The sequence below is a fragment of the Dipodomys merriami genome, unplaced genomic scaffold, assembly GCF_024711535.1.
Source record: "Dipodomys merriami isolate MVZ:Mamm:240054 unplaced genomic scaffold, mDipMer1.0.p SCAF_767, whole genome shotgun sequence".
Taxonomy (NCBI): Eukaryota; Metazoa; Chordata; class Mammalia; order Rodentia; family Heteromyidae; genus Dipodomys; species Dipodomys merriami.
This window is the reverse complement of record NW_027206365.1, coordinates 321635-348047: the sequence shown is the minus strand read 5'-3', so window position 1 is coordinate 348047 and position 26413 is coordinate 321635. Positions and strand designations below refer to the sequence as shown.

At 42.6% G+C, this 26413-nt stretch overlaps 1 protein-coding gene across 1 annotated transcript in view; it reads right to left on the bottom strand.

Moving 5' to 3' along the window:
- Window positions 1-1674: 1674 nt before the first annotated feature.
- LOC138818487 (cAMP-dependent protein kinase type II-alpha regulatory subunit) overlaps window positions 1675-26413 on the bottom strand; it is a 46638-nt gene continuing 21899 nt past the window's right edge. The window contains exons 3-11 of the mRNA XM_070009406.1: window positions 24806-24858; window positions 20904-20987; window positions 16703-16809; window positions 13089-13242; window positions 10893-10994; window positions 10707-10781; window positions 8137-8202; window positions 6297-6438; window positions 1675-5749 (exon numbers count right to left, since the gene is read on the bottom strand). Coding sequence (XP_069865507.1) covers window positions 5616-5749; window positions 6297-6438; window positions 8137-8202; window positions 10707-10781; window positions 10893-10994; window positions 13089-13242; window positions 16703-16809; window positions 20904-20987; window positions 24806-24858 — 917 coding nt within the window. The 3' untranslated portion in view covers window positions 1675-5615. The remainder of the gene's footprint in view (window positions 5750-6296; window positions 6439-8136; window positions 8203-10706; window positions 10782-10892; window positions 10995-13088; window positions 13243-16702; window positions 16810-20903; window positions 20988-24805; window positions 24859-26413) is intronic.

The following is a 26413-nucleotide window of genomic DNA, read 5'->3' as shown; positions in this document are numbered from 1 at the left end:
AGCAGAAAAAGCCAGAAGTGGCACTGAGGCTCAAGTAGTAGAGCACTAGCCTTGAGCTGAAGAGCTGAGAGTTCAGGCCCCATGACTGGAAAAGAAAGGAAGAAAAGACTATTCCAGGGAAATTGTTAGTGATCCTCAGATCTCACCTCCTGGGTAGCTAGGATTACAGGTGTGAGCCACTGGTGTCCAGCTTGCGAGAACATTTTTGAGATTTCTTTTTTTTTGTCGGTCATGGGGCTTGAACTCTGGGCCTGGGCGCTGTTCCTGCGCTCTTCAGCTCAAGGCGAGCACTCTATCACTTGGGCCATAGCACCACTTCTATGAGAACATTTTTTTTGGGGGGTTGGTCGTGGGGCTTGAACTCTGGGCCGGGGCGCTGTCCCTCAGCTCTTCAGCTCAAGGCGAGCGCTCTACCACTTGAGCTACAGCGCCACTTCCGGTTTTCTGGTGGTTTATTGGAGATAGGAGTCTCGCGGTCTCTCCTGCCCGGGCTGGCTTTGAACCGCGATCCTCAGATCTCAGCCTCCTGAGTAGCTACGATTACAGGCGTGAGCCACCAGTGCCTGGCCCAACAAGAACATTTTTTTTTTTTTGGGTCCGTCATGGGGCCTGAATTCTGGGCCTGGGCGCTGTCCCTCAGCTCTTCAGCTCAAGACTAGCGCTCTACCACTTGAGCCACAGTGCCACTTCCGGCTTTTTTCTTTTTGCTTATGTGGTGCTGAGGAATCGAACCCAGGGCCTCTGGCATGCAAGGCATGCGCTCTATCACTGAGCCACCTTCCCAGCCCCCCAAGGAGAACATTTTTGAATGACAAATATTCGACTTGGGGGCTGGAGGTGTGGATTGAGTGGTACAGCACTTGCCTAACAAGTGTGAGGTTCTGAGTTCAAACTTCGGTACCATCAAAAACAAAATAGAAGTAAAACATGCTGGGAAGGTGGCTTAGTGGTAGAGTGCTTGCCTAGCATAATTGAAGCCCTGGGTTCCATTCCTCAGTATCACATACAGAGAAAAATCTGGAAGTGGTTCTGTGGCTCAAGTGGTAGAATACTAGCCTTCAAGCAAAAGCAGCTCAGGGATAGTGCCCAGGCCCTGAGTTCAAGCCCCAGGACTGGAAATTTAAAAAAAAAGAAGTAAAACATTTAACAGACTGAAGAAAGCATTGTTCTCCCTAATATGGGTGAGCCTAATCCAAACTGTCTAAGGCCTGAATAAAAAAGCTCAGCTTCTTTAAGCAGGACAAAATGTCCCTTTCTGACTTACCTTTGAACTGGCTTTTTTTCCTGCCTTCACAGCCTCAAATAGAAACATCAACTCTTTCTGTTGACCTTCAGACAAGAATTAAACCATAAGCTCTGCTATCTCTCAGGCTTTTGGACTTGGACTAGAATTAAACTATGCCACTTCTAGGTCTCCAGCTTGTATAACTCACCCCTGCAGATTTTGAAATGTTGCCTGTGTATCTATACTCATGTGAGCCAATTCCTCGTCACAAATGTACCTCTCCTCCATGACTGCTTCTCTGTAGAAAGACATGTTCATGTCTTTCTCTACTTTTTCAAGGGCTTATAGACTAATTCCACAGTGTACTGTTAGATGAGGACTAACAGGCCTTGGAATCTAAAAGAGAAGACAAAATATGACACAAGACAGAAGACACTAATACCAGGAAGTCACACAGGATTTGTCAGCCTTTATTAACCAAGAGTGAAGCCAAGCCCTAGAGTTTCCTTTAAAAAACATAAACAAAAACAACCAAAAACCAAAACCCCAAGCTTCTTTATGGCAAACAACGATTTAACTCTTAATGACTTTAAACTATATTTTCAATACCACAGAGCAAGTCTTGTTTGCTTTCTAACCACTTTTCTTCTAAGATTAAAATACAAGTGTAAAATAGGTTAAAATAAGATTTACCCCCAACAATTTATAAAATAATTCCAATTGAAAGACATTTCAAACACTGTGTGTGGAACTTAGGACCAAAAGATGATCTTAAAATATATTTTTTTTTAACCTTTGAGGTAGCACAATAATGCTGAATTAGGTTTCTTTAATTACAGTGAGCTTAAAAAAACAACAACAACAACAACAAAAGAGGAATCTATCCTTTACTCAAGGTGGGCTAAATGATTTTCTGCAAATACCTCATGAGGTTACTGACAGTTTTCATCCTTTTTTTTTAAATTGTTTTAAAGTATAAAGATAGCCCTACAGTGTGTAAAAGGAAACCCATGGGAAGGCTGTTTCCCATAAAATAGACATTAGAGTCACTGAGGATCGTCAGCAATCAAGACAGGAGGAACAAGAGGTAATGGTAGTGGTGAAAAAAAAAAAAAAAGGTCAGATCTTGGCAAGAATGGTTTACAAGTGCATGTTAAAACAAAATTCTAACATCAACCAACTGAAACAGAAAAGACGAAAGATGACATTCATAGATCCTTCTCCTTTCTCTCTGTGCAAAGTATCTGCACTTTTTTTCCCCTCAATGACAAAAGATTGCTCATACACTGTGACACACCACAAAATGCTGCTGTGTATGAGTGTCACTGGGTATCAATAGCATCTCTGACTACTCTTATTGTGAGTCTGGGCAATCAGATTCTCTAGCTGGAGAAACTTTTCTTGCCACTTTGCTGCTGAATTCGCTCATGAAATTGCTCAAAAAAAAAAAAAAAAAGCTCTACCCTGATTTCTGGCCATCTACAGCAGTGACATATAATTATACAAGAAGACTGTGAACTAAGAGGATACAAATACATAAACCCTTTCTTCAGAGAATTTAATCACTAGAGTGGGTGGGATATCTGGGGACCAAAAGGAAGAACAATACTGCAGGTTGGACCTCAAGGCCCTTTGGAATATTCTTCTCATAAAAAAAAAAAAAGACTATAAAGTCAGAAACGAAGAGGTAAAGTTCTAACCTTTAGAAGAGAACATGAAACAGTTAACAAGGAATCTCTTCCCAACCTATGCTCCTTCTTGAGAGGCTAAATCATCAAATGTAGGGCTTTGCCTGGCACAATGTAGACACCCCAGCCATCTTCAAACTTGGGTTTGCCATCTTTGACTCTCCAAGCTGGAAAGAGAACTGGAACACTGTCAGGTCCTGGCATGGTGGTATGGCTATGTCTTTTTTTACTCACATTATTCTCTTGAAGGTCTCCTCTCCTCTCTCCTCAAGCTTGATGTATTCTTGGCTCAACCCACCACAGGTCTCTTGCTTCCAAGTGAGGATTCTGGACTGATGACCTATGTGTCAGTTATGAATTCTACTCTGTAAAACAGCAACCATTAGCAAACCTGGAGTGTCAGGGAGGACTCTGAATGGGAAGACTAGACTGAAAACTGGGATTTGGGAGAGGCAGGATGAGAAGGCTCATCCCTTGTAGTCTGCAGGAGTAACTGGCACAAGATTCAGAGCCAGCCCTAACCAATGCTGGCATGGAGGGTAGAGATGGGGTTATCTGCTCAATGTTTTTTCTATAGTCCTTACTAGGTTTGGGGCTGGATTTTTGTGTTACTCCTGAAGCCTAATGTACCTTTTTCCTCATTACAAGAAACAGGAATGCTTCTTGTCAAAGTGCAAGGTCTACTTTCTGAATTTATTGACAAATAAAGCAACACGATAGAAAAGAAGCCCCTTAGGAAAAGGTGGGATTACTGCCTGGGTTTTCCCAGTGCTCAGCTGCCTGGTTTCGAGTATTAGTTATAGCCTTTCAAGATTCTAAAAGTTCCAAGGGAGGCAGTCTGAAAGAGTCTTGCTTTTACTTCATGGAACACATGAAAGGAGGAGGAATTACCAAGTTGGGGGGGGGGGGGCTACCCACTCTGAAATCTCTTGGCAACTGTGTCCATGGCAAAAGCAAACAGTCTTACATGGATGATGATGGTATTATAATGGACTCCATCATTATCAATATCAGGAATGATTCAAGCTCCAGCACATAATTGCTTAAGGATTTACCGAGAAATGAACATGTTATCAAGAAAAGAATCATAGTGGAGAGGGTCTATTGAGCTAATATAAGTTTGGCTTACAATATTTGAATTTGTGCAAATTTCACATTATTTATAGGATCCCTTGTAGCCTCTGAACCTGTCATTCTGAGGGAAAAAATTTTCATTCTAAACTGTAGCTATTAAAATGATTAGAATTCTACTTAATATAAATTAAAAGGCTTAAAAAGTTAAAATACTATCTAAATTATGTTCCTTGAGGATTAACAGATAGAACGCCACCTATCCCAACATTTTGACTAGAAGGGACTTCACAGTAATTCTGTAAATGAGTTTTCTTTTTGTTTTTCAGTGCTGGAGATCAAACCCAGGGCCTTGCACATGCTAGGAAAGCACTCTACCACTGAGATACATGTATCGTAAGACACCTCTAATGAAGCCAATTTCTTGAAACAAATCAATTTTTACAATGAATGCCTGAGTCAGCTGATAAACTCCACATATACTAATATGTCCAAGGGGAATGCCCTAGACCAATAGTTTCTTTTTAAAAATAACTTTCTTAAAGAGTTGAAAAAATGGATGATCCATAGCCAAGCTATCCAACAATGAACTCAGAAGTAGAAGGAAAGGGCTCTCTGTGTAGCAAAACCTGTTGTTAAGTGTACTGCCCTTAACCAGAGGCAGCAATAGGAACTGAGAAGTGGCAGAAGTTGTTCAGCCAAGTATTTAGGTCAGAGAAAGCATTGACACCTCCAGACCCTGGCTTCTTGGCTCTCTAGCCAGTTGAGCTAACTGGTACCCTTGGCTCCTCAGACATCTGTTCATGCAAACTACATGGAGATTAAACAAAATAAAAATCTGTTTAAAACACAACAGAAAAAAAAATACAAAACCCAGAAAACCTTTCCTGGCTCAATGCACTGATTCCAAATTTACTGCTCTAACATGGGCCCTAGTGACTTTTTAATCTGTTCTGGAGTACTGACTTGCTAGGGCCCTCTAACAGGGTCTTTCGCTAAGTATCACTGAGGGCTTGGAGACAGACAGCTGTTAGGTGTGCAGCTGTCAGCAGACAGTACAACGACGCTGGACCATGGACCTCCACGACAGGTGCTGCCCTTTTCCATTACAAAACCAAAAGCAGCAACGGTGAACCAACTGTGGGACTTTCTCAAAAGACAGATGAGGAGATTGAAAGCTACAACAGTTCCTCCCTTAAGAAAGATGGGAAGAAGAAGGTGTCTAAAGTTATTTAACAGGTTTCTGCAGAACTGTGAGTAACTTCCAAAAAAGCAATAGTAGCAGCGAGAGAGGAAAAGGAGGATGTTTTACACTTTGGACTTTTTATCAGGCACTTAAAATTTGTTGGAGAGACATGCCATTCTGAACCAAAGATGTGAAAACTGGGTTGGAGTAATCATTACAAGTGGTCTAATGGGCTTTCAGAAGCAAAGTGGAGGTGTAGGTGGAACCTCTTGTCCATCCTTTAGTGCTGACTTTCAAGTTGTCTAAATGCCCGTAACCACAGCAATGGCAGCGGCCATGGTAACAGCAGGAACAGTTCTGTCGTGTCTGTTTTTCTGTGTGTGTTCTGTGGCTGACCAGAAGATGTTGGTGTCACACTGAGAAGGCTTCTGGGAATGTGGCACGGCTACTCTCCAGGGTCAACCAGATCCATGTTGGAGCCAAACATCTTCACCAGCTGCTCCTCGTAGTTTGAGATGTTCCTCTTCATGATGTCCATGCAGGGCCCCAGAAGCCTCTCGAATGCTTGAACATCCATAACTGCATCGTGAAGAGGAGAGATGAAGGAGAGATAAAATGAATAGTTGGAGTCATTTTCCTCATAGAGACTTTGTTGTACATATCCCCATGTGGTAGGAGATTGTGGGAAGAGAGATGTTTCTATATAAACACAGCAGGTCTGTGTTATCTGAGGGTCAATGAGTCTAGAAGCCACCTGTTTGCATGTCTTTTTTTTTTTTTTTTTTTGCCAGTCCTGGGGCTTGAACTCAAGGCCTGGGCACTGTCCCTGAGCTTCTTTTGCTCAAGGCTAGCACTCTATCACTTGAGCCACAGTGCCACTTCCAGCTTTTTCTGCTTATGTGGTACTGAGGAATTGAACCCAGGATTTCATGCATGCTAGGCAAGCTCTCTACCACTAAGCCACCTTCCCAGCCCTGTAACCCCTCTGTACATCACCTTGACAATAAAGACATTCATTTCTGATTGGTCAAACTGCCCAGGCCTAGATACCAGTGAAAACTGACAGAGTAAGTTAAAGATACTGACAGGAAAACAACACTGCACATTAGGAAAAGAATTTTCTTACCTAAGCATTTGACATCTCCAACTGCATATGCTGAAGCCGCTCTGGGTTTGTTGGTGACCAGTGCAAGCTCTCCAAAGTACTGCCCCTTATGGCAGCGGGCAATCTCAACCTCCTGGCTGCCAGCATCCTTGCTTGTTTTCGTCTACAGCAGAAAGAGAAGATGACCTGGATTAAAGTTGGACATGGCCAGTTACATGCACTCAAATTTTTCAGAAACTCTACCATGGAAACCCCATGGATTTTACCTGGGGCTCCTTCCAGGTCTTAACATCTTTTTTTTTTTTTTTTTTTTTTTGGGTCCGGTCGTGGGGCCTGAACTCTGGGCCTGGGCGCAGTCCCTCAGCTCTTCAGCTTAAGGCTAGCGCTCTACCACTTGAGCCACAGCGCCACTCCCAGCTTTTTTCTTTTTGCTTATGTGGTGCTGAGGAATCGAACCCAGGGCCTCAAGCATGCAAGGCAAGCACTCTACCACTGAACCACCTTCCCAGCCCTCTTAACATCTTTTAGGTAATGAATACCCATCAAGAGCTAAGGTACAGACTATTTTTTTTTCTTTTTCTTTTCATTTTGTTGGTCATGGGGCTTGAACTCTAGGCCTGGGTGCTGTCCCTCAGCTCTTCAGCTAAAGGCGAGCACTCTACCACTTGAGCACAGTGCCACTTCTTGTTTTCTGGGTAGTTTATTGGAGGTAAGAGTCTCACTGAGTTTCCTGCCAAGGCTAGCTTTGAACTGCGATCCTCAGATCTTGGCCTCCTAATAGCTGGAATTATAGGTGTGAGCCACCAATGCCTGGCTCTAATTTATTTATTTATTTGCTATTTTATGGAGCTTGAACTCAGGGCCTGAGTTTCTTTTTGCCCAAGGCTAGCACTCTACCAGTTGAGCCACTGTGCCACTTCCAGCTTTTTCTGTGTGTATGGTACTGAAGAATGGAACCCAGGGTTTCAGGCATGCTAGGCAAGCACTCTACCACTAAGCCACATTCTCATTCCCAGAATTATACATACTTCTAGAGATGCCGACTACTGAGGTGCAATAGAAAAACCATAGTCTTCTGCTAATTCTAAATAATGACAATCTTCTCATATATTACAAACCACAACCTTGACTTTTTTTTTTTGGGTCCGTCATGGGGCTTGAACTCTGGGCCTGGGCTCTGTCCCTCAGCTCTTCAGCTCAAGGCGAGCACTCTACCACTTGAGCCACAGCGCCACTTCCAGTTTTCTAGTGGTTTTATTGGAGATAAGAGTCTCATGGACTTTCCTGCCTGGACTGGCTTTGAACCATGATCTTCAGATCTCAGCCTCCTGAGTAGCTAGGATTACAGGTGTGAGCCACCGGTGCCCAGCCCTTGACTCATTTTGAGACTGTACCTGTCTTACACATTTTTTTTTCATGGTACTAGGGACTGAACTCAGGGCCTTACATGTGCTAAGCAAACATTCTACCACTTGACCGTTCCTAACGGATGACAAAATTTCTCTTCTTGTGCCAGTTGTAGGGCTTGAACTTTTGTGCTAAAGGCTACTGCTCTACCACTTGAGCCACATCTCCACTTCTGGATTTTTTTGGTTGATTGGAGATAAAGAGTCATGGAATTTCCTGCCCAGACTGGCTTTAAACATCCGTCTTCATATCTCAGCCCCTTGAGCAGCTAGGAATACAGGCATGAACCACTGGTACCAGGCTTTAAATATTCTACATCTGTATTAATGAATGGGTTTAAACATGGGTGGGCCTCTGGCAGTCACATATTAATGACGTTTTGATAGAACAAAACACAGTTCAGATTATTTAAAGTAAATAATCTCCACCTTCACATCACCACACAAAAACTCACCTTGCTTCTTATTAAAATGCTCACTTCACCAGATTCTATGATGAAAAAACTATCAGCCTTGTCACCCTGCAGGAAAAGAGGTCAAGTCAGAGCAATACATAGCACTGAAGAGAACCAGAGAAATAAACTTTTTCACTGCCTGTGCTTCATCTGTATTTATTTCTAAACCTTTCAAATGAATCAATGGCTAACAAATTCAGAATAAGTGTGGCACTGTGGCTCAAGTGGTAGAACTAGCCTTGAGCTGAAGAGCTCAGGGACTGCACTCAGAGTTCAAGCCCCATGACCAAAAAAAAGAAAAATACAAATCAGAATAAAACTTGAAAATTCTGATCACTAAGAGCATGAACCCAACTATGACTGACACATCTTAAGTATTCACCTTCTCCTTGGAATACGCCCAGGCTACCAACTGTTCAGAGCATTGCTGTTCTGACTCTCAGGTTGGTTTCCTATTGAAACCTGTGATAGTCAAAGACTAGTAACCAAGACCGCTATTCAATAATGTAAGGTGAGCTGGGAGCTGGTGGCTCACACCTGTCATCCTAGCTACTCAGGAGGCTGAGATCTGAAGATTGTGGTTCAAAGCCTGCCCAGGCAGGAAAGTTTGTGAGACTCTTAGCTCCAATGAACCACCAGAAAACTGGAAGTGATGTGGCTCAAATTAGTAGAGCACTAGCCCTGAGCAAAATGAACTCAGAGACAGCACCCAGGCCCTGAGTTAAAGATCCACAACTAACAATAAAATAAAATAAAAGTGTGACTGTGTCTACTCTGGAAGATTGGGATTCAGAGATAATATTTTTTCTTTTTTTGGTGCTGTTCTTGGGCTTGAACTTGTGCCTCACATACTCACTTGATTTTTTTTTTTTTTTTTTTGGTCAGCCGTGGGGCTTGAACTCTGGGCTTGAGCGCTGTCCCTTAGCTCTTCAGCTCAAAGCTAGCGCTCTACCACTTGAGCTACAGTGCCACTTCCACTTTTCTGGTGGTTTACTGGACATAAGAGTTTCACAGACTTTCCTGCCTGGGCTGGCTTTGAACCTTGATCCTCAGATCTCAGCCTTCAGAGTAGCTAGGATTACAGGTGTGAGCCACCAGCGCCCAGAGATATTTTCTGCTAAAGATCTGACGATCTACTATTTGAACCACAGTTCCACTTCTGCCTTTATGGTAGCTAACAGGAAATAAGTCTCATGAACTTTCTTGCCCAAGCTGGCTTCAAATTATGATCCCCAAATCTCAGCTAGGACTACAGGTGTTAGCTACCAGCATCCAGCTTATTATTTATTCATTTATTTTTGAGACAGGCAGGATCTTGGTATGTGCCTAGGTTGGCTTTGAATTTTTAATCACCTTGCCTCAGCTTTCTAAGTGCCAGGATTACACAGGGAAGCTGAGGCAAATTTAAAAGAATTAACAGAACATTTTGAGATGTCATTTAGACACCATTTTTATTAGTTCCAGTTGGATTTTTTCCCCCCAGTCCTGGGGCTTGAAATCAGGGCCTGGGTACTGTCCTTGAGCTGCTTTTGCTCAAGGCTAATGTTCTACCACTTGGGCCACAATTTAATTTCTGGCTTTTTGGGTAGTTTAGTAGAGATAAGAGTCTGGGCTGGCTGCGAACTGTGATCTTGAGATCTCAGCTTTCTGAGTAGCTAGGATTATAGGTGTCTGCTACTGGTACCCAGCACTAATGGGAATTTTTGTTTTTGGGGGGCCAGTCCTGCACCTTGAACTCAGGGCCTGTCCCTGAGTTCTTCAGCTCAAGGCAAGAGCTCTACCACTTGAGCCACAGTGCCATTTCTGGTTTCTAGTTGTTTATTGGGGGTAAGAGTCTCATGGACTTTTCCTGCCTGGGCTGGCTTTAAACTGTGATCCTCAGATCTCAGTCTCCTGAGTAGCTAGGGTTACAGGTGTGAGCCATTGGCAGCCGGCACCTTTGCGTCTTGAGTAGAATTACAGATATGAGCCGCTTCTATGGTTACAAAGAATTAATTACAATAGATTAGGCTGGTGTTTCTTTCAGAATCAAAAAATAACACGAGAAACAGGCACAGAGGAAACAGAAAAGACATTAGGCTAGTTAATTACAGAAATCTAAGAACTCTGGTTTGTGTTGCTAGACAACAGGATGTCTTCATATCAAACACAGAGAAGGTAGAGGGCACCAATTTCCAATCTTATTCAGGTTTTAACAGTAAGGAATGAAGATTGCTCAAGGTGATCTTCAAATACCTAAAAGAACAGAAATTAAAAGCCCAAGGCAGGTGAGTGGAAGCAAGAGGTCTGAATATCTCAGTGAGATGCACACCAATGGGCTGTACACCAAAGGACTGCGCAGGCACTGTGACTTATTCCCTTGCAATGAGCTCCCAACAATGGAAGACATGGTGGTGGCTCACTCCACAGTCCAGGCTGGCCTCAAACTCAGGACCTCTTTGCCTTGGCCTCTCAAATGCTGGGATTACAGGCCAACAGATCTAGTTCTCATTCATCTTATAAGAGAAGTAATGCACTAGTTCTTCACATGGTGACTTCTAGGAGGGGAACAATGCAAAGGCCCTTCTTACCTGAGCAATTATGCGCTCTCCATCCTTATAAGCCTTTTCTCCTATTACATCCACAATCTTCATTCTTTCTGACACCTAAACAATAGAGACACTCACAGATTATAAGGAAAAGAACTTAGCTGAATTTCATAATATCTACACAATACAGAAAGAATAGTTTTAACAGATTTTTTTACTTAGAATTACCTCTAGTGATTTAAGGAGTGGCACAGACTCAATAAATGATTCAAACATCTTCCTCTTTTTTGCATTGTTTTTAACTATGATTCTTCTGAAAGTTACCCGATCCTACAAGAGAGGAAATGGACATGCTTGTGTGAAAAAACAGCCTGGAGCCAGGCACTCATGGATCATCCCTATAATCCTAGCTATCCAGGAGGCTGAATACGGATAACCTAGTCTCAGCCTCCTGCTTAACTAGGATTACAGGTGTGAGCCACTGGTGCCTGACTTGTGTGATCTATTCTTTTTTGGCCAGTCCTGGGGCTTGAACTCAGGGCCTGGGCACTGTCCCTGAGCTTCTTTTGCCCAAGGCTGGCACTGTACCACTTGAGCCACAGTACCATTTCCGGCTTTTTCTGCTTATGTGGTACTGAGGAATCAAACCCAAGGCTTCATGCATGCTAGGCAAGCACTCTACCACTAAGCCACATTCCCAGCCCATATAGTCTATTTTAAAGCCACTGTATCTCTCCTTCCCTTATTTTTCAGGAACACTATTTCCAATATTAGTATGTCACAGTAAAATGCTCTTTCATGTCTTTTTACATGTATCTTCATTGAGGAAATATGTAGTTAATTTTATAGTACACATTTAATTCTACCTTTAAGATAAAACAGAAGCAAGCTACTGTAGATTTTAACATTAAAGTAAAATGTGGAATTTGTACAAGAGGAGATTTTAAGAAGAGTTACAAATTTTGGATATAACTAGGTGCTGGTGGCTCACACCTGTAATACTAGCTCCTCAGGAGGCTGAAATCTAAGAATCACAGTTCGAAGCCAGCTTGGGTAGGAAAGTCTGTGAGACTTTTTTTTTTTTTCCTTTGGGTCAGTTATGAGGCTTGAACTCTGGACATGAGCGCTGTCTCTCAGCACTTCATCTCAAGGCTAGCATCCTACCACTGAACCACAGCACCACTTCTGGTTTTCTGGTAGTTTATTGGAGATAAGAATTTCACGGCCTTTCCTGCCTAGGCTGGCTTGGAACCTCAATCCTCAGATCTCAGCCTCCTGAGTAGCTAGGATTACAGGCTTGAGCCACCAGCACCCGGCATCTATGAGACTCTTATCTCAATTAATCACAGAAGAAGTCAGAAGCAGTGCTGTGGCTCCAGTGGTAGAGTGCTAGCCTTGAGTCAAAGAGCTGAGGGACAGGGCCCAGGCTTTGAGTTCAAACCTAGAACCAGCAAAAATAAAACAAAACAAAACTTGGAGATATAAATCTTGATGCTGGCAGAAACAATGTGGGTCGTGCATAATAGGATACGGGGATCAAAGTAATGTTTTGCCTAAGATATTTACAGATTTTGTAGGCTATGCCCATCAGCCTTCTTAAAGTACACCATCTAAATCTATTGAATATTGACATGAACAGTGAACAGGTAGATGGTAAATTTAGAGACAAGTTAGTACTGGGACATTTAAAAATGGAAAATGCTGCCAGGTGCTGGGGGCTCATGCCTATAATTCCAGCTACTCAGGAGGCTGACATCTGAGAATCACAGTTCAAAGCCAGCCCAGGCAGGAAAGACTGTGAGTCTCTCAATCTCCAATGAACACCAGAAAACTGGAAGAGACATTGTGGCTCAAGTGACAGAGTGCTTGCCTTGAGCTGAAGAGCTGAGATAGCACCCAGGCCTAGAGTTCAAGCCCCTCAACTCCTCCCCCCACCACCAGGTAAAAGGAAAGTGCTATTAGTAGATCTTTCTAAAACATTTGTTTTTCTAGGCTACTGCTTCTTTTCTTGAGACAAATCTCACTATGTAGCCCAGGTTAGCCCTGAATTCATAATTCTATTTCTGCACCTTTCCAGGTGCTGGGATTACAGCTGTGGCTAGCCATATAGGTTTCCACGCTGCTTCTGGTATGGAGTGTTATTCTCCTCTTTCTACCCTTGTCTGATCAAAATAGAACATACAGTAAAAGCTGTATATTCCTACAAGGTCAGAAGATATAGTCACGTCTTTGTAACTTCTAGTAAATGAGTTGTTGATAAATCATTTGGAATGAATGGGAAGATATCGTTGCATGGAACTTTTCATGATACTGTGTAGGTAACTATGTAGAACAGATAATGTGAACCAACAGCCCAAGATCAGAGGCCCAGAAGTAAGGAGAATTAAAAGTGTGTATGCAAGAGGAACCATTTCTCTCACTCACCAATCCCCAAAGGGAGCCTTCTGAGGTGGCAACAATGGTAGCTGCCCTTGGGGTATTGTACATCAGAGCCAGTTCGCCAAAACTGCCACGGTTGTCATACTGACCAACAGATCGTGTCTGGTTATCTTTTGTTACTAAAATGTCATAGGTTCCCCTACAAGGAAGAAAAAGAAACAATTTAATTACATTTGATCATTTAAGAACTGGCTTGTACATATAAAACATCACAGGGGGGCTGGGAAGGTGGCTTAGTGGTAGAGTGCTTGCCTAGCATGCTTGAAGCCCTGAGTACCACATAAACAGAAAAGGCCAGAAGTGGCACTGTGGCTCAAGTGGTACAGTGCTAGCCTCGAGCAAAAGAAACTCAGGGACAATGTCCAGGCCCTGAGTTCAAGTTCCCGGAATGGGAAAAAAAAATCACAGGGGATTGATTTTTGCATCTTGATCTTGTATTCTAGGACCTTGCTAACCTCACTTGTTATGGATATAGTAAGGATTTGTATTTGTGTGTGTGTGTGTGTGTGTGTGTGTATACTTGAACTCAGGGCCTGGGTGCTGTCCTTGAGCTAGCTCAAGGCTAGCATTCTATCACTTGAACCAGAGCCTTACTTCCAACTTTTTGGAAGTTTATTGGAGATTATAGTCTCGTGGACTTTCCTGCCTGGGCTGTCTTCAAACTACAATCCTCAGATCTCAGCCTCCTTAGGATTTCACATGTAAGCCACCACTGCCACCTCAGAACATTGGTTTATGAGACGTTTCAGTACTATTTGTGCAAGTTTTCTGTTAACTTTGAAATTACTTCAAAAGAAAAGCAATTAAAAAAACAGAAAATGAGGACTGGGAATATGGCTTAGAGGTAGAGTGCTTGCCTAGCATGCAAGAAGCTCTGGATTCAATTCTTCAGTACTACATCAACAGAAAAAGCCAGATGTGGCACTGTGACTCAAGTAGTAGAGTGCTTGCTTGAACAAAGGAAACTCAAAGATAGTGCCCAGGCCTTGAGTTCAACCCCCAGGACTGGCCAAAAGAAAAGATCCAGGTGCGGTGGCTCACACCCATAATCCTATACAGGAGTCCAAGATCTGAGGATTGTGGTTCAAAGCCAGCCCAGGCAGGAATGTCTGTGAGACTATTTCCAATTAACCACCAGAAAACTGGAAGTGGTACTGTGACAAGTGGTACAGTGCTCACCTTGAGCTGAAGAGCTCAGGGACAGAACCCAGGCCCAGAGTTCAAGCCCCACAACCAACAAAAAAGAAAAGAAAAAAGCCAGGCGCTGGTGGCTCACGCCTGTAATCCTAGCTACTCAGGAGGCTGAGATCTGAGGATCGCGGTTCAAAGCCAGCCCGGGCAGGAGAGACCGTGAGACTCCTATCTCCAATAAACCACCAGAAAACCGGAAGTGGCGCTGTAGCTCAAGTGGTAGAGCGCTCGCCTTGAGCTGAAGAGCTGAGGGACAGTGCTCAGGCCCAGAGTTCAAGCCCCACGGCCGACAAAAAAAAAAGAAAAAAAAAAAGAAAAAAACATGTATATATATAATAATAGTAATAGATAATATTGAGTGAAATAACATTGCTCTGATTAAGATTGCTCCATTTAGGATTGAGAAAAAGTCAAAAGGATGGGCTAGAAATGTGGCTTAGCAGTATAGTGCTTGCCTAGCATAAAGCTTTGGGTTTGATTCTTCAGTACCATATAAACAGAAAAAGCCAGTAGTGGCACTGTGGCTGGAGCAGTAGAGCACTAGCCTTGAGTATGGCGAGGGTCAGGGACAGTGCCCAGGCCCTGAGTTTAAGCCCCAGAACAAGCCAAAAAAAAAAAAGTCAAAAGGAGCCCCAATGCATTCCAAGAGAATACTAGTTACAGTATTAGATTAGAGCTCTTTTCTTTTCTTTTTTTTTTTTTTTTGCTTACCAGAATGGTGTCTAGCAAATCTGAAAATAAAGCTGCTTATTTTCAATAATGAAAAAAATTGTGGTTTATACACCAGAAGTTATCTTCAGAAACTAGTGAGCTTTTTGTCCAGCTGCATTGTAAATAAACTTACTGAAGAAAAAAAAAATTAGAGGTTTAAGAAATTTTGCAGGGCATGTACTTCCAGTTACTTAGGGTACAAAAGCTGGTCAACTATGAATTTGAGGCCAGATTGAATAAAGTTATTGAGACCTTATATATTTTTTCTTTTTTTGGTACCAGTCCTGGGGCTTGAACTCAGGACCGTGCACTATACCTGAGGTTTTTTCACTCAAGCCTAGCACTCTACCACTTGAGCCACAGCTCCATTTTTGGCTTTCATGATGCCTAATCGAAAGTAAGAAGCTCACAGACTTTCCTGCCTAGGCTGGCTTTGAACCATAATCCTAGGATTACAGGTGTAAGCCACTGGCATCTGGCCAGAGTCTCATTTAAAACAAAATGAAGAGGCTGGGAAGGTGGCTCAGCAGTAGAGTGCTTGCCTCGCATGCATAAGGCCCTGGGTTCAATTCCTCAGCACCACATAAGCAGAAAAGGCTGGAAGTGGCATTGTGGCTCAAGTGGTAAAGCACTAGCCTTGAGCTGAAGGACAGAGCCCAGACCTAGAGTTCAAACCCCACGACCAACCAAAAAAAAAAAAAAAAAAAAAAGAAGAAAAAGAAAAAGAAAGAAAGAAGAAAACAAAAGAGCTGAAGTGCAGCTCCAAGTAGTGTAGCACAAGTCCATAACACTAGTCCATAGATTCAATCTCTAACACTGAAAAACAAGAAAATAAGATGGACTGGGAATGTGACTTAGTGATAGAGTGCTTGCCTAGCATGCATGAAGCCCTGGGTTCAATTCCCCAGTACCACATAAACAGAAAAAGCCAGAAGTAGCGCTATAGCTCAAGTAGTAAAGTACTAGCCTTGAACAAAAGAAGCCCAGGCCCTGAGTTCAAGTCCCAAGACTGGCAAAATAAAATAAAATTTAAAAAATGAGAGGCTAAAACCAAGCAAGTATTTACCCAAATTTTTAATTTCTCCCAATATGGTTTATACCTGGAACAGAGCCAAAAAGCACATGCCACAATGTTCACTTAATTATAAAAGAGACTTTCTACTTGAAATGATAGCTCTTCCAATATGGATTATACTGGGCTGGAAATGTAATAGAGTGGTTGCCTAGCATGCATGAAGCCCTGGGTTCCATTCCTTAGTACTATATAAACAGAAAGTGGTGCTGTGGCTCAAGTGATATTGTGTTAGCCTTGAGCAAAAGAAGCTCAGGGATGGCACCTGGTTTCAAGCCTCAGGACTGGCCAAAAAAACCCAACACACACACACACACACACACACACACACACACACACACACACACACACACACACACACACACACACACACACACACACACACACACACACACACACACACACACACACACACACACACACACACACACACACACACACACACACACACACACACACACACACACACACAGGATTATACTAAGGATTAGGACAGCAGCAAAGAGAGAGGTGGCTTTAAGAAGTCTGTCACCTGACCCCATGCCTTTCTGGGCTGAACACAGCATAGAGTAAAGCCAGAAATCATGAATCTGAGTATGACCACACAGTTAAGAAACTCTCTTACCGTTCTATGACATAAAAGTTGTCTCCATCATCTCCTTGGTCAATGACATGCTCGTCCACTTTGACTAACCTTTCAAACATGGCATCGAGAACTTGAGAAAGCTGTTCCTAGAGGGCACAAAGAACAATGAAGGGCTTTTACACTTGTTGGAAAAAAAAAAAACAGCATGTCTCTATTTCTCTTCATTTGTGATTAAATAATTGAAGTTTCTATATCAGACTGTTCCTGATATTTAAGCAGAAGCCTAAGGCCAGTCTGACATGAATGCTAACTGGCACAACTTCAAGTCTTGTTGTGTGTGCGCGTGCGTGCGTGCATGCGTGCGTGCGTGCGTGTGTGTTGTTGTCGGTAGTGGGGCTTGTATTCAGGGCATGGACACTGTCTCTAGCTCTTCTGCTTAAGGTTAGTGCTTTATACCACTTGAGCTACAATGCCACTTCTGGTTTTCTGGTGGTTTATTGGAGATAAGAGTCTCACATTCTTTCTGCCTAGACTGGCTTTGAACTGTGATCCTCAGATCTCTGCCTCCTGAACAGCTAGGATTATAGGCGTGAGCCACTAGCACCTGGCTCTTTGCTTTTTTGAAACAAGGTCTCACGATATACCTCAAGGTGGCCTCAAACTTATGCTCAGGCTTCTGAGACAGAATTACAGTCTGGAATTACCTATATCCATCACCATGCCTATTTTTCCAAGTCTTCTAAAACAGTATTGTTTTGAAAAGGCTTTCCACATTTTATTTGATAAGACTAGATAAAGAAATGAAAACTAAGGAGAAAGGGTAACTAAGGGAAGGGGTAACAAGTTTGACAAGAAATGTACTCATTACCTAAACGTAACCCCTCTGTACATCACCTTGACAATAAAAAAATTTAAAAAGAAATGAAAATGACATTGAGATTCTATTATCAAAACACCAGAAAATAATGAATGCTGGACAAAAGGAACCCTTATATACTGTTGATAAGAATGTAAATTAGCACAGCCAATATGGAAACTAGTATGGAAGGTACTCCAAACACTAAAACTAGAACTACCATATAACTGAGCTATATCACCTGGGTATTTATCCAAAAGAAATCTAAAATGATACCTATATGTTCATGTTTATTATGGTACTATACACAACAGCCAAGATATGTAAATAGCCTAAGTGCCTATTAATAGATGAATGAATGAAGGCAAATGAAATTATTCCTTTTGCAGGAAAATGGACGAAACTGAAGATCATCATGTTACGATATCAAGCTGGGTGCTGGTGGCTCATGCCTATAATCCTAGCTACTCAGGAGGCTGAGATCTGAAGATCATGGTTCAAAGCCAGCCAGGGCAGTAAAGTCTGTGAGACTCATCTCTAATGAACCACCAGAAAACCAGAAGTGGCGCTTTGGCTCAAATGGCAGAGCACTCACCTTGAGCCAAAGAGCTCAGGGTCAGTGCCCAGGCCCAGAGTTCAAGCCCCACAACCAAAGAGAAAAAAAAAGAAAAAAGAGTCTCACTGACTTTTCTGCCCAGACTGGTTTTGAACAGTGATTCTCAGATCTCAGCCTCCTGAGTAGCTAGGATTATAGGAGTGAGCTGAGTGAGCCACTAGTGCCTGGGTAGTTCATCAATTTTTATGACTAAAATGGAAAAAATCTAAGGAAAGTACCATACAGAGGCACTCAGCAAAAGGGATCTTTTTTTTGGGGGGGGGGGTCAATCATGGGACTTGAACACTGGGCCTGGGTGCTATCCCTGCGCTCTTCAGCTAAGGCTAGCACTCTACCACTTGAGCCACAGCACCACTTCTGGTTTTCTAGTGTGGTTTATTGGAGATAAGAGTCTCATGGACCTTCCTGCCCGGGCTAGCTTTGAACCATGATCCTTAGATCTCAGCCTCCTGAGTAGATAGGAGTACAGGCATGAGCCACCAGCGGCAAAAGGATCTATTGTTGAATAGTGCCTTCATTTATTACATAACACATAAAATGACTTAATATCACCAGAAGGTAACTATGATGATATAATTATAATGGAAACAAAACAAAGACACTATTAAATTCTAATAAAACAGTTATCTCAGCCTGAAGCCAGTATCCCTCATCTAAAAATTTGGCAATAGTTTTTGAAATGGAATTCTCAACACAAGGAAAATGTTAGAGTGACACAGAAACTCCCTTCCAACAAGTTTGGCCATAGAAAATTAAGAGCTTTATTCACAATAAAGAAGGGTGTCCCCTTTTCCCTTTATATGGATGAATCATCCTGGGAAAACTGCTGACACACAACCCCCCTTTTCTTTGAGCTCATTAGCTTTATTTTACTCAGTTCTCAGACTAACAAACTGAGTACGCTTTAGCTATTCCCGTAAACTAGGCAGCCAGCTACCAGACTGGTTTACAGACACCAGGATGGTTGATTGTCTTTAGCTGATCCATCATGAGCTCATGTCTGACTAGCCAAATTCCCAGGAAGGGTTGAAGCGATGTCAGAATCAGCAGTCTTTCATAGGAGCTGGGTAGTGAGGGGATTCTAATCTCCATCTTTCTGTCTTTGCACATTCTGAAATTCCAAACAATAGGCCCACCACCTTAGTCAATCTTTTTTTTTTTTTTTTTTTTTTTGTCGTGGGGGCTGAACTCTGGGCCTGGGCGCTGGTCCCTCAGCCCTACCACTTGAGCCACAGTGCCACTTCCAGCTTTTATCTGTTTATGTGGTGCTTAGGAATTGAACCCAGGGCCTCATACATGCAAGGCAAGCACTCTACCACTGAGCCACCTTCCCAGCCCACCTTGGTCAATCTTGTGGCTTTAGTACCTAGCCTTCAAAGTAAGGACAAATAGAAACTCTGAAGATTCCCTATTATTGCAAACAAAATATTTATATTCCTGTGAAATTCTTATGTAGAAACCTAATTCCCATGCTGGGAATATGGCTTAGTGGTAGAGTGCTTGCTCTAGGTTTGATTCCTCAATATGTAAAAAGAAAAAAATCCCAAAGTGGTGCTGTGGCTCAAGTGGTAGAGTGCTAGTCTTAAACAAAAGAAGCTCAGGGACAGTGCCCAGGCCCTGAGTTCAAACAAGCAAGCAAGCAAGCAAGCAAGGGAGGAAGGAAGGAAACCCAATTCTAACCAGGCACTGGAGGCTCATGTCTATAATTTTAGCAACTCAGGAGGGCAAGATCAGAGGATCATGATTCGAAGCCAGCCCAGGCAGAAAAACTCAAGAGACTCTTATCTCCAATTAATTTCCAAAAAAAAGTCAGAAGTAGAGCTGTGGTTCAAGTGGTAGAGTTCTGGCCATGAGCAAAGAAGCTCAGAGAAAGCACTTAGGCCCTGGATTTAAGCCCTAGCACGGACTGACTGACTGTGTCTGTGTTTGTCTATCTGTCTCTGACACACACACACACACACACACACACACACACACGCATACACACACAGATACAGACACACACACACACACACAGATACAGACAAAACTCTAACTGGAAATGGTATCAGGATATAGGGTCTTTGGGAAGTGATTAGATCATGAGAGTAGTGCCGCATGGATGAGATTAATGTCCTCATATGAGACCCTAGAGAAAGCTTCCTTCTTTCATTCTTCCTCCCGCCATAAGAAAACACAAAGAGAAAACAGACATCTACAAACCAGACCTCTCACCATGTACCAATCTGCTAGCACTTTTATTTTAAAGTTCTCTATCTTCATCACTGTGAGAACTAAATTTCTGTTTATAAGTCACCCAGTTTATGGTATTTTGTGATAGTGGCACCTCTGCTTAGGCAGTAGCCTTCTACTTGCAAGAAGCCGCCAATATCTTAAGTGTATACTGAGAAGCCCTGACAAGAAGCAGACCATACATGAGGTATGTGACACAATCACATACTTCCAGGGAGATAACAAGGATTACATAGCAGTCTAAAATCCGATCTTCCAAACGATACCAGTCATACAAACCTGAGCCAGTTCCTGGCAGTGTAAACTGCATGGTTGTCAAGTCAGTAGCATTCTCTTGCAAGAAGTGCCAAAGCAAATTGAAATATGTGAAAAGTCAGATCCAGATTATAGAGATCCATACCTTAAAAGTATTCATTAATTAACCTAAGGTTTCATGCTTCATATTACTGTGGCTAAGGTACTTAGAAACTGTCTAAACAATGCATAGAAAAAAAGCTATAAGACCATTATAACAAAGATATTTTCTAAACTGTTACCTGATCAAGGTTTTTGAAAAGGAGAATATCTTTGCAAGCGTCCTGAAGTCTGCATCTCTGCTCATCAGTTTTAGGATGAACCACCTGTCGATCCAAACAAAGTCAGGGAAAAGTTCTTATTCCACTTAAAAATCATCCATTTTGGGGCTGGGAAAGTGGCTCAGTGGTAGAGTGCTTGCCTTGCATGCATGAGGCCCTGAGTTCTATTCCCCAGAACCACATAAGCAGAAAAAGCCGGAAGTGGTGCTGTGGCTCAAGTGATAGACCAACAACTGACCAAAAAAAAAAAAAAAAAAAAATCAAATCATCCACTTTTTTTTTTTTTTTGGTGGGTTGTGGGGCTTGAACTCAGGGCCAGGGTGCTGTCCCTGAGCCACTTTGTACTCAAGGTCAGTGCTCTATCACTTGAGCCAAAGCACCACTTCCAGTTTTTGAGTGGTTAACTGGAGATAAGAGTTTCACGGAGACCTTTCTGCCTGGGTTTTCTTTGAACCATGATTCTTAGATCTCAGTCTCCTAAGTAGCAAGGATTACAGGCATGAGCCACTGGTGCCTGGCAAATCATCCACTTAAAAAAATTTCTTCCTTCTGAAGAATTTATAAAAGAAATCAAGAGTCTGTTTTCTATAGATTTAATTATATACAAATAACATGGTGAATGTGTAGAGGCAAAAAAAAAAAAAAACGTTAAGAGGCGTGAAAAGTGCTACTATGGTGCCACCTACTGGCTGCAAGGCTGGCAGCACATCTGCTATCCCAAGGGAGCCTCAAAAAGTCCCTAACTATTCCTTCAACAAACATTGACACCCACTCAGTACCAAGTACTAGCTCAGCTCTAGGGATAGAGCAGTGAACACATAGACAAAAATACTTGCTTCCCCATTCGATAAGTACATGAAGGTAGGTAGAGACTGATACTCATACTGAGAGGAACTATGAGTGTGTGTCAATGAGTGTGGCCAGGTGAGGCCTCGTGGCAGATGTGTTAAGATCCCAAGGAAGTGAGTACAACCTGAGGGAGTGAGTCATGTAGATCAGATCTCTGTGGGAAGAGCAAGTGAAAACGAGGCTTTCTTGTGGGAGAGTGAGTAACGAGGAGACAGAGTGACTGATTCGGAATGAGATGGATGGGCTGGAGGTGTAGTGCAGGTGGTGGTGTGCCAGCCAAATAGTGAAAGTGTCAGATACCAAGTCTGAGTCCCAATCTCAGACAAAAAAAAAAAAAAAAAAAAGAAAGAAAGAAAGAAAGAAAGAGGGGCTGGGAAGGTGGCTCAGTGGTAGAGTGCTTGCATGGCATGCATGAGGCCCTGGGTTTGATTTGATTCCCCAGCACCACATAAGCAAAAAAGGCCAGAAGTGGTGCTGTGGCTCAAGTGGTAGAGCACTAGCCTTGAGCTGAAGAGCTGAGGGACAGCACCCAGGCCCAGAGTTCAGGCCCCATGACTGACAAAAAGAGAGGTGGGGGGGATGTTAGGTGACTGGGCTAATTGGGGGAGAAGGATGCCCAAATCACAGAAAGTATTATAGGTGAAAGAACTGGAACTTTCTTCTAGCAATATGGGGCATATATTTCACACTAATGACCAAAGACAAGGTGTAAAAAAGGTGAGAGAAGGGATAGGTTAAGAGAGATGGGTGTCCCCCGCTTTCACTATATTTGATGTCAGTATAACATGTGGAGGAGATGGGGACAAACAAGTCGTTTAAGGATTCAGGTGGACCTGTTGCAACAATGAGAAGTACAAAATGTCATGTCAAAACCAGCTTTACAATGTCGGTGTGGGGGGGGGTATGATTGGGTGGGGGGGAGGGGGGTGGCTGGGAAGGGAGGTGAAGGGTAAACAAAGGAGGAGGCTGCAATGCTTGGTAAGAAATGTATGCATTATCCTGCCCATGTAATTGTAACCCCTCTGTACAGTATGTTCTCAAATAAAATAAAATAAAATTTTAAATTAAAAAAAAAAAGAGAGATGGGTGTTGTCAGACACTTTGTACTCATATACTGTTTTGTGGAATGAGAACTTCTTTGTACAACTACTTAAAGATTAAAAAAAAAAAAAAAGATGTGACTGATGTTTTTGTGTTGTTTTTCTGCTAGTTCTGGGGATTGAACTCAGGCCCAAGGCACTGTTCCTGAGCTTTTACGCTCAAAGATAGCACTCTACCACTTGGGCCACAGCTCTACTTCCAGCTTTTTGGTGGCTGATTGGAAATAAAGAGTCTCATGGAGGGCTGGGAATGTGGCTTAGTGGTAGAGTGCTTGCCTAGCATGAAATGAAGCCTTGGGTTTGATTCCTCAGTACCATATAAATAGAAAAGGCTGAAGTAGTGCTGTGGCTCAAGTGGTAGAGTACTAGTCTTGAGCAAAACAAGCTCAGGGACAGTGCCCACGCCCTGAATTCAAGTCCCACACAGACTTCCCTGCCTAGGCTGCGTTTGTACTGCAATCCTTGAATCTTAACTACGTAAGTAGCTAGGATGACAGGTGTGAGTCAGCCTGGCCTGATTTTTTTTTTAAAAGGAATATATAGTTGCTAACAAGTAAAGAACAGACTAGAGATAAGCAAGAAGCTATGCTGATCATCTCAGGGCCAGATGACACCATGAAGGTGTTGACAAATACAGATTTCTGGAAATACATCAAAGACAGGACCCATTAAATACATTAGAAAATTGAATGAAGATATGAAAAACATAGTGTTCAGGGTGACCTCAAAATTATGGGTACATATAACTTAACCATGGAATTGTCATGAAGAAAGCTGGGAATGACTATGAGGTGGAAAACAGTATTTAAAAGGAAATAATCAAAGCCAGGTGCTGGCAGTTCACACTTATAATCCTAGCTACGCAGGAGGCTGAGATCTAAGGATTGTGGTTCGAAACCAGGCCAGGCAGGAGAGTCTGTGAGACCAATCTCCAATTAAACACCAAATAGCCAGATCCTCAGATTTCAGCCTCCAGAGTAGCCAGGATTATAGGAGTGAACTATGTTATGATCACTTTCAATGGCTGCAGATTCTCTTGATTTCAATGTAACCCAATTTAGCCCTAGGGAATCCCTTATTCAGGGTCATTTTAGGTTGTTTCCATTTTTCATTATTACAACATGGCCATGATCTCCATTTGTACATCCTTGGAAAGGACCCAACTGTTTATTAGGGTAAGATTTTCCTTTAGGTAATTGCTGTGTCAGTTGGCTCCACTATGTTTAAGGGTTCTGCAGCTTCACCATACCTTCAACCATTCTTGCTTTCAATCTATTAGATTAAAAAAATGGCATTTTATGCCAGGGCCAGTGGTTCACACCTGTAATCCTAGCTACTCAGGAGGCTGAAACCAGAGGATTGTGGTTTGAAGACAGCATGGGCAGAAAAGTCCCTGTGAGACTCTTTTTGTTTGTTTGTTTTGTGCCAGGCCTGAGGCTTGAACTCAGGGCCTGGGCACAGTCCCTGAGTTTCTTTTGCTCACAGCTAGCATTCTATCACTTAAGCCACAGCGCCACTTCTGTTTTTTTCTGTTTATGTTGTATTGAGGAGTCAAACCCAGGGCTTCATGCATGTTAGGCAAGCACTTTACAACTAAGCCACATTCCCAGACCCCTGTGAGACTCTTATCTCCAAATAACCACTCAAAAAATGGAAGTGGAGTTGTGGCTTAAAGTGATAGAACACTAGCCCTTGAGCAAAACAGCTTAGGGACAGCACTCAGGCTCTGAGTCCAAGCCCCTGACCATTACTACTACCATCACCAGCAACAACAACAACAACAAAAAATGGCATCTCACTGAAATTTTCATTCATATTTAACTATCAGTACAATATCTAAATATATAGAGGAAGGAAGTTAATGGATTCTTATGTGCCATGATTCTAAATAATACTTTTGCTTTTAGTTCTTACCCTTGGATCATTATCTTCCTCTTCTTCATCAGGGTTATAGGTCTCTGCACAGACTAAAAAGAGGGGGGAAAAAAAAGAAAAATATGAGTTTACCAAATGTATGGTTTTAGGAAAAACAGGAAGCAAACACTTTCTTTTTGGTCGTTCGTGGGGCTTAAACTCGGCCTGGGCACTGTCTCTCAGCTCTTCAGCTCAATGCGTGCACTCTACCACTTGAGCCACTGTACCACTTCCGGCTTTCTGGTGGTTTATTGGAGATAAGAGTCTCACAGAATTTCCTGCCCAGGCTAGCTTTGAACCATGATCCTTAGATCTCAAACTCCTGAGTAACTAGGATTATAGGCATGAGCCACCGGCACCTGGCTATGTATTGTTCTCTGAAGTTAGAATGGTTGTATTTTGAAACATCGCTATGAAGCTCATATTTGCCTCCAACTATAACTCTCTGTCCTCTGTCTTCTTTTGTTTTTGTTTTTTTGGGTCCGGTTGTGGGGCCTGAACTCTGGGCATGGGCGCTGTCCCTCAGCTTTTCAGCTCAAGGCTACCACTCTACCAATTGAGCCACAGCACCACTTCCAGCTTTTTTTTTTCTTTTTTTGCTTATGTGGTGCTGGGGAATTGAACCCAGGGCCTCATGCATGCAAGGCAAGTGCTCTACCACTGAGCCACCTTCCCAGCCCCTGTCCTCTGTCTTCTGGGGGCTGGAGTTGTAAGTTGGATCTTTTTAAAATTTCTTATTTCGAAGGCATTCTCATGAGGCACAGAAGAACCATCTCTTTAAAGATTGGTGATCCAGCCGGGCGCTGGTGGCTCACGCCTGTAATCCTAGCTACTCAGGAGGCTGAGATCTGAGGATCGCGGTTCAAAGCCAGCCTGGGCACAAAAGTCTGTGAGACTCCTATCTCCAATAAACCACCAGAAAACCGAAAGTGGCGCTGTAGCTCAAGTGGTAGAGCGCTCGCCTTGAGCTGGAGAGCTGAGGGACAGCGCCCAGGCCCAGAGTTCAAGCCCCACGACCAACAAAAAAAAATAAATAAAATAAATAAATAAATAAATAAATAAATAAATAAATAAAGATTGGTGATCCTAAATAGGAAACAAAGATATCAACTACTAAGTTCTATGGTAGTGGCAAATACAAACGTAACATTATCCTGCCTCTGATGAGTTATGAAGAAGGAGTAAACAATCATGTAGTAATAAATATATTTGTATATATATATATATATATATATTAAAATGCATATACAAGAGATATGGAGGTAGTTACCAAAATAATCCATTAAAAGAGCTGGGAAGGTGGCTCAGTGGTAGAGCACTTGCCTTGTATGCATGAGGCCCTGGGTTCCATTCCTCAGCACCACATAAGCAGAAAAAAAAACGCTGGAAGTGGCACTGTGGCTCAAGTGGTAGAGCGCTAGCCTTGAGCTGAAGAGCTGAGGGACAGCGCCCAGGCCCAGAGTTCAGGCCCCACGACCAGAACCACCCCAAAAAATAATAATCCATTAAAATAGTTCAAAGACATTATGTACACAACTTTAAAAAAAAAGAGATTGGGAGTCTTACTATCTTGTTCAGGCTGGCCTCTAACTCATGAGCTTAAGCAAT